The 14,018-nt window shown below is 41.0% G+C and overlaps 1 protein-coding gene across 1 annotated transcript in view; it reads left to right on the top strand.

Annotated features, from left to right (window-relative positions):
• Positions 1 to 14,018, top strand: part of LOC311434969 (uncharacterized protein) — a gene marked incomplete at its 5' end in the record, with an annotated part of 194,717 nt that overhangs the window by 178,251 nt on the left and 2,448 nt on the right. Inside the window, one exon of the mRNA XM_084515507.1 lies at positions 4,745 to 4,837. Within this exon, the coding sequence (XP_084371633.1) occupies positions 4,745 to 4,837 (93 nt within the window). The remainder of the gene's footprint in view (positions 1 to 4,744; positions 4,838 to 14,018) is intronic.

Below are 14,018 nucleotides of genomic sequence, written 5' to 3'. Positions count from 1 at the left end.
ATAGTTTGTTTCATTGACAGCAAAGGACAAGTAAAAATTAGCACATTTTATGGGACATAAAAAAGTCCATTAGAAAATGATGTTTAGAGAGAGACATTTTTCATACTACAACACAACTCTTCACCATGTTTCAAAATAAAATATTGATCAAAAGCATATGACTATGCTTACTAAACATTATTTTTCAAGTCTTCTGTAAGTTCAGGGAGATTATAAGGGAACAATATTGGAATGTGATGGAGAAAAGTAGGGAGGAAAGTAGTGGTAGTTTAAATTAAATCTTTTTTTTTTTTTTTTTTTTTTCTCTGTTCAATGATGAAGTTAATAATGGCCTATCATAAGTTGATTTTGGTAGTGCTTTGTACTTCCATGCTTCAGTTCACTTATTGCTCCTGTACAATGTACTTCAGCCCAAGTCCAAGCCATAAATATGGGCACCTCAGGAATTCTGGATTGCTTGAAATCTGAATCCCGATCTCTGTTCTGTACATGAGTCAGAACAAAAACCTAGATCTGCGTGCCCTCAAATACTAGTGCTTGACTTGTGGGTCCACATATCCTAGGCTGGGGCCTCTCTGCATCAAAAATGCAATTATCATCCAGGGGCAAGGGAAGGACAATCTCTTTTCATATACTTAAAAAATGACAGTGGAACAACTTAAACTGTTTCCTAAATGCATGTGCAATTGGTCTGGAAGAGATTCTGTAAACAGAACTATCTGTGAATCCAAAATCTCTTTAAATTTTTGTTGTAACTTGAGTTAAAGTTCTGGGTTATTCAAATTTATGTGAAATTGAGATAAACTTCCAAGATTCAGTCACTTTTAATAGCACGGGATACAGACTTCTCAAACCTGCTGTGAAAGCTGAAACCTGGGCCAGCTTTTCATCCACAAGCTGAGCTTAACATCAGTAAAGAAGACTTTGTTCTCTTCTCTCACTTCCTATACTGTTTAAATGGAAAAAATGAGAATATACAGGACAGCTTAAAAATTTGTTTCTGACAAACATAGTCCTTTCACATGCTGGCACTTCCACCTCGATCAGATGCGTTGTTTTGTACATTTATAGCCTGCATGAGTACCCCAGACCTGCACAGGAGATGCACGGCCTTCTGACAATAGGGGCTGCCTTCAGAGGTGACCCAGGGATCTGCTCAGCAAAGCATTTGCCTGCCACCCAGCAGGGGCTGAGTGTGGCTGAATTGGCACCTTAACCCGTGCAAAGCCACTGCTGCCAGCTCCACACAGAATTTTGCTAACTCCCTGATCCAAAGAAAATATCTCCAGCCAAAAACCCCTCCTGGCCTGCAAATATGTTCAGGCATACACCTCTGTGCTGTAAATGAAGTATCTGGCGTATTGCAAAACTGTACGGAAGGAGCCAACTGGAACAGAGCAGAGCTAGTGCTGGGAGAAGGTGTCTGAGCTGTTGAATTTAGTGACTACACATATGTCATATCCAAAGGAGCATTACACATTTCGCTTTAATTGTCATGTTGGTGGGCATGAATTTATCACCTGGCCTTTTGATACCCGATAATGGGTATTTTGAGGAGGACTGCTCTAATTGCCTCGTGTGGAAGACAGCCATCTGTAGTCCTAATTGCAAAGAAAAACAAAGACCTTGTGCCATCCACTGACTTCAACAATGAGATGTAAAGGACTCAAGATGTCCTGTTTAGTTACAGTAACATAGTTAATGCCAGAGATTTGTGCCCAGACCACATCTTTTCAAGTCCAGGCCGAAAGAAGTGGGGCCAGGCTTTGAAACTGATAATGAGAACTAGCCAGAAGACTGCAAATTGTGGGTGTATTTGGGTACACAAAATATTTCTAATGGTATTGGTATGCATATTTTAAAAATGTAATATTATGCTGCTTCTGTTTGTTAGATTTCAGCCCTTTTTCAGGGTTGAAGTAAGGGGAGAGAAAAGGGGGGAAAAGAAAATTAATTAGAGGGAATTTTACATGTTTCTTAATGAACTAGGAGAGAGACCAGACTCCATGTCATTTGAGGCAATGAAAAGACCAATACATCAAATCTGGGCTTTCATCGCAAGAGTCAGTTGATACTGAGGACTGACTGACTGACTGAATAAATGAATGAATGACAGTCTGATTTCTGCTCTTTGATACACATGCATTCAGTTTTATTTCAACAGAATATATGAGGTATTACATAAAAGTAGCCTGAAATGATGAGGTAATCCTAAATTTCCTCAGATAGCAGTAGTAGAGCACCTATCAGTCCTGAAATGCTGTGCAATGTGTGTAAAGCACTGTACCAAACCTTTATTGTGCAGAATTAAATATTACCACCATTTCTAGATTTTGCTCTCTGAAGAGGCTGTCAGAGAAAGGCAGAAAAGAAGGCTGGATGGTTCCTCAGAAATCATGGGTCTATTATTTTGCTGGGGACATAATTCTCTCTCTATGCCTAAAAGACATGTATCTCATCCAGTATCAAAAATACCCAGCATAAAGTATCTATTTAAGGTCTTGTTAAACTCAGCACACTGTAATACAAAACAAGTTCATAAATGTGAAGACCATCTGCAAGGTCCCACATGCCTAGGAGGACATGAAGGTATGGAAAATCATGAGGGGCAGCACCTGGCCACGTAAGATGTGGGAGTCCCTTCTAAAAACAAGACTTGCAGCTGAACCTTGCAGGCAGAAGATACTCCTCCTAGTTTGTCCTGAAGAGGAAGCACTTTCCCTCTCATAAGTCTGAGTGTGAAACAAGGAATAAAGCTTTAAGAAGGGGAGAAAAGGGAACATAGCATCATCTCAAGTGTAGCCACTGTCTGTATAGCAGTCTGTTAACTTTATTTCACACTTCCCATGTGTGGTGCCCATCTTCCACACATCGTCCATGTGCATCTTCCTACCTTCCACACATCACTGCTCAGCAGGCCCTTCGCTGCTTGTGTCCAGCTTCTTGGAGGTCATTTCTCCCAGTGCCCCTGTGCCAGCCAGCAGCACAAGCCCCAGGTACCTTTGGGAAGCACTGTTGAGTCTCTGCTCTGAAGCTTTTTGCTCCACAGTAGCTGGAGGGTCCCTTTTACTGCTGCTGCTCCTCAGCTTCAGGAGTCGTGTGCTCTCCGTGCCACCGAGGGACAGGCCCCAGAGCATGTTGCATGGACTCCCTGTTGCTTAGAAATAAACTCTTCCATTCTGGCAGGTATTTTGGACCCCACAGCCATCCATCAAAGTCTCACTTCTAGCTGTTGAGGATTTCCCAGTCAGCCTGAAGTTTGCTGCCATACGCCTGTGTGAAGTCTGTGTTGGGGCTTTCCCTTCATTCACCAGTTAAGGGAGGAAAGGACACCTTTCTCCCTGGAGCTCTTGGCTGCAGGACTTACAAACAGTCTGGGATATGTTTAACATTTCATCCTCATTTAGCATCCAGGTCCTTTGACACCCCTTAGGTGTTACTGTGCTGTCTTCTAAGCCCCCAAGGCCAAGCCTGCTCTGAGGCATTTTATCTGATACCCTATATGGAGGACCCTTTGTGGAGCTGCTGAATTCTCCTGTTCTCCTCCCTTTTTTGAAAGCCTTCTTAGGAGAAAGCATCTTTTTTTGCTTAGAGTTAGATGAAAAGTAGTTCTACAATAGTTCTTTCTTTTTTCTGTCCTTTTTTTTCCTTTTTTCTTTTTTTTTTCTCTCTTTTTTTTTTTTTTTTTCCTAGGGATGGTAGTAAAAAGAGAAATTTGTTACTCAGAGGGCGGTGAGGCCCTGGCACAGGCTGCCCAGAGAAACTGTGGCTGCCCCATCCCTAGAGGTGCTCCAGGCCAGGCTGGATGGGGCTTTGGGCAACCTGGGCTGGTGGGAGGTGTCCCTGCCCGTGGCAGGGGGGTTGGAGCCAGGTGGTCCTTAAGGTCCCTTCTGACCCAAACTGCTCCATGACTGTATGGTTCTGTGACAAAGAGCTCTCTGCCTCTCAATCTCTGAGTCACTGAGTTTATGATAATAAATATCAAACTCCACTTCAGGAAAACAGAAGACATAAGAAGTGTTCAAAACAGTAAAGAGGGATAGATTATCACATCAAACAGTCTTGGCAATACTTAGAATTTTCCAAGAATTGAAACATTTCGTGTGTGCAACCAACTTACTATACAACCCAGAAAAAACAAGTTGGCCTAGCTTGGAAAAATCTCATATGCTTCAAGGTATTTGTCTAGGCTCACCAAGCTCATTTCTGGTTTTGCTTTAAAATTCTACAAGGATACAGAACTAACCACACACTGGCTATTTCAGACAAGGCAATGTGGTATTTAAAAGTTTAATATTGTAATCTTAAACCTGTAACCTGGGCCTGCTCACCCTAATGCTGTTTCCTTGGAGCCATCGTTTATAATAATCTTTGGGAACTGCTTTTTTTGCTGTGCACAGATCTTGTCCTTAACCTTGTGTTTTCTATACAATTTTTAAAAAGCTAAAAACAAGTGATATTTCTACTTGTTTATGCATAGTATATAACCCAAATATATATTAAAAAAATGAAGCGAAATATCCAAGCAGATGAAAAATGCCAACCTAGATAGAAATAATACTTTCATTTGAGGATTTTTTATTATTATCTATTTATTAATTTGATGACACTGTATTGGTATGAGAGTACAAGTACAATTTTAATGCTCTTCCAGATGAGTTTTATGTTTTTTGATACACAACTGACAGAATATTCCTTTCCAGAGAATGAAACAAAAACTGTTTTATTTTTCTCCCCTGCACAGCCTCTTTGTTCCAGAACACTATGAAGATGACCAAATGCCTCTGTCTGATAACTTGGGCAAGTCGCAGAGAACCATGCAGCCTGTACATCCCAGGTAAGTTTCTGGATCTGCTAGGGTCAAACCACCAGCAGATGCAGTTGGAGATGAATTATATTCTAAGCAATCTCTGCCCATGTCTTTTTTTTTTAATTATTAATTATTTATTTATTTATTTTCAAAACAGCAGTTAAGTAACTGCTTAAGTTAAGCAATAGAACACATACAGTCCTGTTTTCATCCCCAGATGACTTTGCAGTTTGCCTAGGGAGCTGTCTGTCTCCTGCCCTGCCTAGTCTTCCCTCTCCTCCTCTTCTTTCTCTCCCAAGCCCTGCTGAAGCACAATGTTTCTGTGCAAAACATGTTCCCCTTGTTTCCCCCCATGGCATGCTGGGTGCAACATAATTCGTTTGCATGATTCAGTTCAGGAAGAGCATCAAGTGAGAGACTTGAAGAGCTCCATATGTTTAACCTGTCAAAGAGAAGATTGAATAGCATTTTATTATAAGTACCTTATGTACTTTAATCTAGCAGAAGCCAAACATGAATCAGTATCTGGAAGTTATATCTGGACAAATTCAAATGAGAAATAAGGAACAATGTTTCAAGATAGTGATTAATTATTTGTGCAGACTACCACATGAAGATGTGAATCCATTAACTCAAGCCCAGGTGCCTTTCTGGGAGACATGCTTTAGGCAAATACAAGATGTTGAACCCAGGATAAGGGTAGCTGGGTGAAATTTTCTGGAAGTCAGACTACCATTTTTTTTGGCCTTGAAGTGCAGATATCTACTAATCACCTGGTTTTAAATATGTTTCTCTTGAATACAAAGGGTTCAAAGCGGAAAACTATGCCAAAAGATTAAAAAGTAAAACTGTAGTGTATACCATTCAAAGCTGGTAAGCCACAAGAAAAAGATTATCATATTCTCTTCACCATGGAAACACAAATATACTGAAAAAAATCAAAATGTTGGTTGTTTTGTGATAGAAGACAAAAAGGGACATGAGTGCTCTGAAGTGAGTTGTTAAAAAGGAAAAAAAAAAAAAAAAGAATTGAGGAAATCTGGGTGACCGTTGCAGGCAAAGCATATAAAAAACAGGGAACCCTGTAAAATGCAGCCTGTAATTGCAATGGAAGAAAAGCAGCAAACTCAAACACCAGAAAATACAAAATACAGCTCTTGGGAAAGATACTGGTAAACCCTGAAGACCACATGCAGAAAGCCATGCAGGCAGCTACAAGTTGAGGAGAAAGGGCTGTAAGAAGGCATGGCAAGAGGGAAGATGATTAAAGAAAAAAAAAAAAAGTGTTTTTTTTTTTTTTTTTTTTTTTTTTTAAAGTTGGGTCATACTAGACTTATGGTATTAAAAAAAAAAAAAAAAAAGAAAAAAGAAAAAGCCATTTCACAAATCTGAACATATTTTAAAATAACTCACTTCTCCTGTGATAGCGTGAAGTTGTTGGTGACTGTTTTTCAGGTTAGCAATATTTTCTGTTGCTAAGACACAGATGTGATTTTCCTGATTGCCTGAAACCGGTTTATCAGTAAGTATTCTATTAGAAATAGATTCATAAGCTGACTGGCTCACTGTGGTTATGTAAATCAATGTCACAAACGTGAGGAGATACATACTGGGAAGGACAGCCGTAAATCCAAGGCCAGTGTTTGGGTTTCTGGGAGAACAGAAACATCCTGCTCCAACACTTATTGTCAAGTGTCCTTAATCAGATGTTTTGGTGGAAAAAATCTATGTGAATACAGTGCTTGACAATACAATACGTGTTGTCAATAGTCTTCCATTTCTGGTGTATTTTCACTCTCCATCTGGTGAACATTCTTCCTCTTTGCACAGTTTATCCCCATGCTCTTGCATGCTGTTTCTTCTTTCCCTGATGTAAATCAGGAGTAAGTTGAAGTAAGGGCCAAGGCTGCTTTTGCTCTCATCAGCTTCTGGGAGGACTTCTCAAAGCCCAGGACACTTCAGCCTGTCACTGGGTGGTAATGGGCACCAGGTAAAACCCTGCAGCTTTGCCTTTGTTTTCTTCTGAGAGAAAGCAGCACTTTTATTATTATTATTATCTTTTATGAAAGCAACTGCAGCAGTTAGACAATATTGAACGCCTTGCGGGTTGTTTGCATTGGGCAAAGAAACTGGTGCTGGAGATGGGTGCTTTGTGCAAGGCTGATTATTGAATGAGGACATCAGGAGCCCTGTTTCCCTGAACACAGCATGGACAGTAAATAGGACTGAGTTTCTATTTCAAGGCACTTTTCAGCCAACACAATCCGTAATACAAGTTCTTTTTTCCTTGGTCTCTCTCTCTTTCCACAGCTTTATCTTAGTAGCAAATGACAAGTATTTTTTTTTTGTGGCCTCATTTTCCATCTCTCTGTTCCTTTTGCTGCAGATAGGACATGCTCACTCAGCTGGTATTAATTCAATCCCTAGATCATTTTGTTCTCTCTATTTTCATTCAGGCTACCATCTAGATGGTAGCTCCTATTGTGTCTCCCATCAGAAACAAAGAGAGCATTAATCTGTCCACTATTTCACTGACTCACTGACTAGAAGGTATTATGTTCACCAAATCCAAAGCAGAGATGTGACTGCACATGGCTCAAAGACAAGGTATGCTGAGGGCCATTCACTTGTCAAGATAAGCACACTTCAGGTGTAACTTCCTTGGTCTCTTTACTTGAGTTGCTGGTATGAGTAATGGCAAGGAGAAGTTTGTTTCCTAATACAGATAAGTTTCAAACCAAAAACTTAATTTTCTGAAAGCCATGCCTTACCCGTTTATGTCCTCTTGAGATGCAACTCTCTAAGGGTGCAAAGTCAAAAAAGGGGAACCACATCCAATGTTCTGGAAGGCTATGCCTAATGGATAGGCAGAGAGTAAGCAGAACCTCAATAACATCAATGATAATGTGAGGCATGAGACACAGAACAGAAGAAAGCACATGCAAAAGCTCCATTTCAGTTCCTATCTGAGCAGAAATCACTGCTTTGTTTGTTACTTATTTTTCAGGTGGGTTTGCAAGGGGTTTGTTTCCTGTCAAACACAGCCTCTGCATTTTGAAGAGACCCCTTAAATCAGATCTGTGATAAAGTAGGATATAATGCTGAACTGTCCAAATGCAGTTTTTTAAAAATCAGGTCAGAGAAATCCTGTCTATGAAGAGGGACAAACAGCAAAAAGGAGAGGGAAAAAAAAAAAAGAGAGAGAGAGAGAGAGAGAGAATGAATGTCTTTCCTGTTCCCATTCAGCCTGAATAAGAAGGGGAAAAGGGAAGACAGAACTAGAACAAAACTATTTCAGGCTCCTTTATGACAGACAATCTTTGTTATTTACATATAAAACCAGACTGGACAAAGCACTAAAAATACATTGAATCTCATTGGGAACAATCCTATATCAGCAGGGAAATGTAGCAGTTGACATAAGTGGCCTTTTTCTATCATTAGCCTCTATGATTCCATACCCATTTCATCCACAGCATGTATGTTTCTTGCAAGTCTTTCTGTAATAATAGTACCAGAAATACAATCCACTGCAGCGCTCGTCCTCTTCACTACTGAGGAATGGTCTCTTTTTAATGCTCGTCATATTGGTATGGACATTGATGACAGACACCCTGATGCTCCTCTCTATTCCAAGTTTTATATCAGCATAATTCAATTGGAAAAAAAAAAAAAAAGTACAAGCAGAAAATCTCATGCAGGTTTTGGGGTGATTTCTACAGACAAGAATAGATGACACGTCATGCTACAAAACTCCTGAGGAAGACAAGCACTGTTATCTGCCATTGACATACTCACAACTTACTTATCAGACATTAAAAAACTGCCATGACTTTTCCACTTTCTTCTAGTTCTCCAGGTCTGGAATTATCTGTCCTGATTATACTAAAGGTATCCTGTCAGTGTTGCAGCAAAAAATATTTTTACAGGACAAATTCCCCTTGCCCTGATGATAATAGGGATCTTAATTACCAAAAGTGTAAGTCCTAAGAACAGTCTCAGTTAACACCAGATTATTCCCTAATGTGTTCTCATGGAAGGCAGAAGGCCATACAGGGTGTCCACACGTGTTTTACACCCTTCCAGCACTTACATAGCTTATGCTGTTTTCTGTTTGAGGTCACCACTTAGGTGAAGACTCCAGCTTGTTCAAGTATGTGAATACTCTAACTGAAGCCAAAGTACTCAGGAAATTTGTTCAATCAGTTTTTTTGTTGTTTCAAGTGCTTCCCACTGAGTTTATATGAAGATCACCTGTGATGAGGCTTTCTGGTTTCTCTGTATTATTGAAGAGCTGACCTGGCGTGGCGTGCAGGTCTATCCAGGCAAGTATTGTCTAGGTAGACGTTCCTCTCCGCACTTTTAGCTTCTCTTGGCAGGCCAGTGGATTTGTTTCTTTCTCTCTGGGTTTGGTGTGGACAGTGCTAAGGGGAAGGGGAACCTCTGTCTGGCAGACATTTCTTATTACAGATTCTCTGAAGCGCATTGTGCCATCTGAAGGTCAATCCAAATAAAAATGACTGTCTCAGAAACATTTTTAATTCCAAGCCAGCATAAGTACAACTCAAAGCAGAGAGGTGTTCTATGCACAGATTGACCAAGAGTTCACTTAGCCCCTTCCCTCAGCTGGAAAAAGATGACAGAGTTACAGTCGATTGCCTTTAACACATTAATCATGAACTCACTTTGGTTGTTTCTGACCCAGTTGTATCGGTTTAATGACAGAATAAAGACTACTCCTCATGAAAGCGTACACTTCCTACTCAAGCTGTCTAGTCTGTGATGTTGAGCATTCAATTTGACGGATGATTATTGCAGTGCTACGTGCACGGACGGGTGTATCAAATGCCTGCCACTTCCTCCACTTAGGTTTCAGATTCCGGGCACCCGTCATGCCACAGCTCCACAGCAGGAGTAGCAGCCAAGGCAGCTAGTGAAAAAATCCTGAAATGCTGTGTTTTACAAGCTGAAATACAGAGTGATAACTTCAGGAAGTTTGTTCATGCTTTGGAGGGAGGAAGCAAGTGCATGTTCATGCTTTTTGGATTGAGGGAGGAAGCAAGTGCATGTGTACAGAGCAAGTGGATTGTTTAAGCCAACAGTCCAGAAATGCAAAGCAGGGATACAAGGTCTCTTGGAAGAAGCTGAAGTAGGCTGTACTCCTTCATAATCAACATGAACAATGTGGGTGTTCAGAATATCGCCAAGTCCTAGATTTTGACACAAGATTTTAGGCCAGCACAAAAAAAAACATCTGTTCAAATTCATCTTCACCAGCACTTCTGTAGTGTAGCAACTTGCCAGTTGCATAATAAAATGAAACTGGGCATGTTGCCTTATGTTTGGCACTTTGGTTTATTTACATCTTGCGTAGGTGCCCAAACATAATCGGGCAATGATTGATGAGAAATTCACACTATTATTGCACGTTCTTAATTTATTAGGGGTTCTTGGACAACTGAGACATTGTCACACAAAAACTGAGAAAGACAGAAGGCTTTTTTAAGCCTTCTTCTCTGAGCTAATGAGATTTGTGCATTCCCGCTGTATGTGTATTTTTAATTATGTAGAAACAGGAGTACCTGGCAATACTTTTTGATCCTGTTCACCAATTCGCAAGAAAAAAAAAAAAAAAAAAAGGAAGAAGGAAGAAGGGAAGAAATGTCAAATATACAACTTTCAGCCAAATTTATAAAAACAGACAGAGATCAAGCTAATTAAAATCTGCATTAGAGAAAAGAAAGGGCAAGAGGGAGAGAAAGAATGAAAAACAAAATGTCTAGCTGTCTAGCTATGGAAAAGACTTCAACTACAGTTCGTATCTTTGTAAAATCAAGTGGATCTAACTCAAAAACTACAATAAATTATGGTTTCCTTTATTCCAAGTGCTTGGGGAGTTACTTGGGATTTTGGTTTCTTTATGCAATGACATTTTCCAGAAAAATACTCCTTACACATACTACTCAGCTATGTATAAAGGGGCATTAAAAATGGGAGTCTGGAATATTTAAAGGGAAAATTAATGAGCGAGAAAGGGATTCTGCTGCACCAGTTGAACTTCACCATCTCCCTTTCTTTGGTATCTAGAGAAAGTCCCATTATACAAACAAGAAAGCATGACACAGTAAACCACTTTTTTCTTTTCCTATTGAATGTCCTCAGACATACAAATGAGTTCTTGCCAGATAGCAAGTGAGATTGTATCAGTTCCAAACAACTGACTAAATAAAGTAATGAAAAAACAAGCAAATAAAAAAAATGTAGGCACCTTGAGAGTTCTCTCAGCTTCAAAACTGTGGAGATCGTTTTGCAGAAGCAAGCTTTGCTCTTGGGTTACAAATGTTTATGCCAAACTTCAGCTCAAAATGCTTTTGTCTTTGTGTGAGTATGTGTAAAATTATTAATCTTTGAAAACTGGGATTTGTAATAATGGAATTATTGACATTTTCTTGGCTATAACTTTGCAGATGTGATGCTAAGGACAAGAAACATTCCCACTGTTTGATGAAAGGGGTTTCCAGGAAACACTAACAGTGATCATTCTTTAAGCAGAAAATGTTTTCCATCATCTGGCTCTAGATGACTATAAATACAGAACTCAATCTCATTTTTATACAGTATTTCTACAGTGTAAGAGATGTAATGATATATTGCACAGGTTGCAATGGAATGCATATACACAGTGAGGAGATTATAAACAAAGTTCATATGCACCACAATTATGTGCGTTTTAAGCAGTGGTGTGAAGGAGAGGTCCACAACTGCACTTGTTGCCTTGGTTAATGCAGAAGGCTCCGATTCTTGTGCTGTAGCTAAATTGTTTTAGAGACAAACATCAATATGCAGGCAAAGGATGGAATCAGTATTTGTTTGCTAGCATAAAAGAATGGTTACTAAAAGCAGACAAAAGAAATGCTACTATTTCTTTCTTTCCTCAACAATGTCAGTAAGTGTTGTTCTCACCACACCACCACCACCCCATCCCCCTTCCTCTCATCTCCAAGTCTGGAATATATCAAACGAAACATTGACCTTTCCCTTGTAGAACAGGGGTGGTAAGGAGCCCTGACAGGGTACTGCCCTGTTTGTGCTCACAGCCAGACTCTGCTCTCCTGTTCCTCTGAGACAGCAATGAGCTGTGAGCCCACCAGGAAGGGTTCAGAAGAGGTAACCAGTAAAACCTTCATTGTTAGGGGAAACAAATACCTTAGAAATGTCTTTACTCTGCAGGAAAGTGTGATTCAACAGGCACTGAGCTAGCACTGGTGTAGGTCAGACAGCCCAGCACCCTCTTCAATGGGGATAACAGCTCAGGCAAGGCACCAGACTCTCACCAACAGGATTGCACTTTAGCAGCTATGCAGCTTCCCACACGGAGGCAGCAGGACTGCCAGCACCTCTGCAATGAGCTCCAAGCAGTGAGTGCCTCTGGCATGCTCGTGGTCTCTGTGCAGCAAGGGTATTCTGCACACTCCAGAAACATGGGTCAACAACATCCTCTAATATGAGGATCACAGAATATCCCAAGTTGGAAGGGACCCACAAAGATCACTGAGTCTAACTCCTGGCTCCACACGTGACCACCCACAAAACAGACCCTATGTCTGAGAGCCTAGTTCAAGTGCTTCTTGAACTCCAGCACCTTGGTGCTTTGACCACGTCCCTGGGGAGCCTGTCCCAGTGCCCGAGCACCCTCTGGGTGCAGACCCTTTCCCTAACCCCCAGCCTGACCCTCCCCTGTCCCAGCTCCATGCCGTTCCCTCAGGTCCTGTCACTGTCCCCAGAGAGCAGAGCTCAGCGCCTGCCCCTCCACTCCCCTCCTGAGGGAGCTGCAGGCCGCCATGAGGCCTCCCCTCAGCCTGCTCTGCTCGGGGCTGAACACACCAAGGGAGGTCAGCCGCTCCTCATATGTCTTGACCTCCAGACCCTTCACCATATTCGTAGCCTTCCTTTGGACATTCTAATAGTTTTATATCCTTCCTTGTATTATGATGCCCCAAACTGCACACAGTACTTGAGGTGAGGCTGCACCGGCATAGAGCAGAGCAGAACAATCACTTCCCTTGACCAGCTAGCAATGCCATGCCTGATGCACCCCAGGACACAGCTGGTCTTTTTGGCTGCCCATGCACCCTGTTAACACATATTCAACTTGCCATCAACCAGAGTCCTTGAATCCTTTTCCATGAGGTTGCCCTCCAGCCTCTCATCCCCCAGTCTGTACTTATAGCCAGATCCGTCTTCCCTTCCCGTTTAGGTCTGACCATTTCATAACAACTTGGGAAGCGAATGGTCAGAATAAACCAGATAAACCCCCGAGTTGCTGGACAGACAAAGAAGGCACCAATTAAACAGACTCAATTTGAAAGTTTGTTTTTCTACTTTCTTTGTATTCAAGAAATAACTTTGGCCTGAATCAGAATGCACTTGCCTATTACCATCTCTGAGTACCCAGGAAAGTGCCTTCCTCCATCCTTGTCCCATCTTGCTGCAGGATTACAGTCATTCAGTCATGTGGAAGCCATTGCCTGCCTGGGTGCAGCATGAGACAAGGCAACATCAGGAAAAGAGTGAAAAATAAAAACTGAGAAAGTTAATAATATATAATAATAATACCTATATTTGTATTACCAAATCTGTAATGAGAGTAAACCTTCATAGCAATAGCCCAGCACTGGAAAATTATGCACCTTTGAAAAACAGATTTCACCCTCTGGCTATTCCCCACTGATGATCTGCATTGCAGATTTGCAGCAATTTTTACATAAACAGAGACTTTCACAGCATCATAGCAGTGTCTGTCTGCAAGCAAATGACCACACTGGGAAGCAGGAGTTGTGAGGCTATCTAATGATTATATCAGCATAGATGTGTCATTGCCGTTTTCACAAGGCATCATAGAGCTTTGCACAAAGTCATGTGAGAGTGAGTGAGAAATCAGCTGAATCTAATAAGAAAATGGGATAATTAATATGAACTCTGTGAGGAACTGTTTGTAAAGCAATACTCAGGGTTCTCTGTTCAGCAGCTCATTATTCAACCAAGCCCTAGTAAAGCTTCCCTGTCTCCATGGAGCACAACGCAAATAAAAAACAGCTTCGTTTTCCTCATCCTGTCCCTGGAGTACACTATTTAAGGTGATCATACTTTTCCTTTTTTTCACAGAACTTTTCCTCAATGTGCTTATGGGCACCTAAGCTGTTATTAA

The sequence above is a fragment of the Aythya ferina genome (assembly GCF_964211825.1).
Source record: "Aythya ferina genome assembly, chromosome: 1".
Taxonomy (NCBI): Eukaryota; Metazoa; Chordata; class Aves; order Anseriformes; family Anatidae; genus Aythya; species Aythya ferina.
The sequence above is the reverse complement of the archived record's forward strand: the minus strand, read 5'-3'. Positions and strand labels throughout refer to the sequence as shown.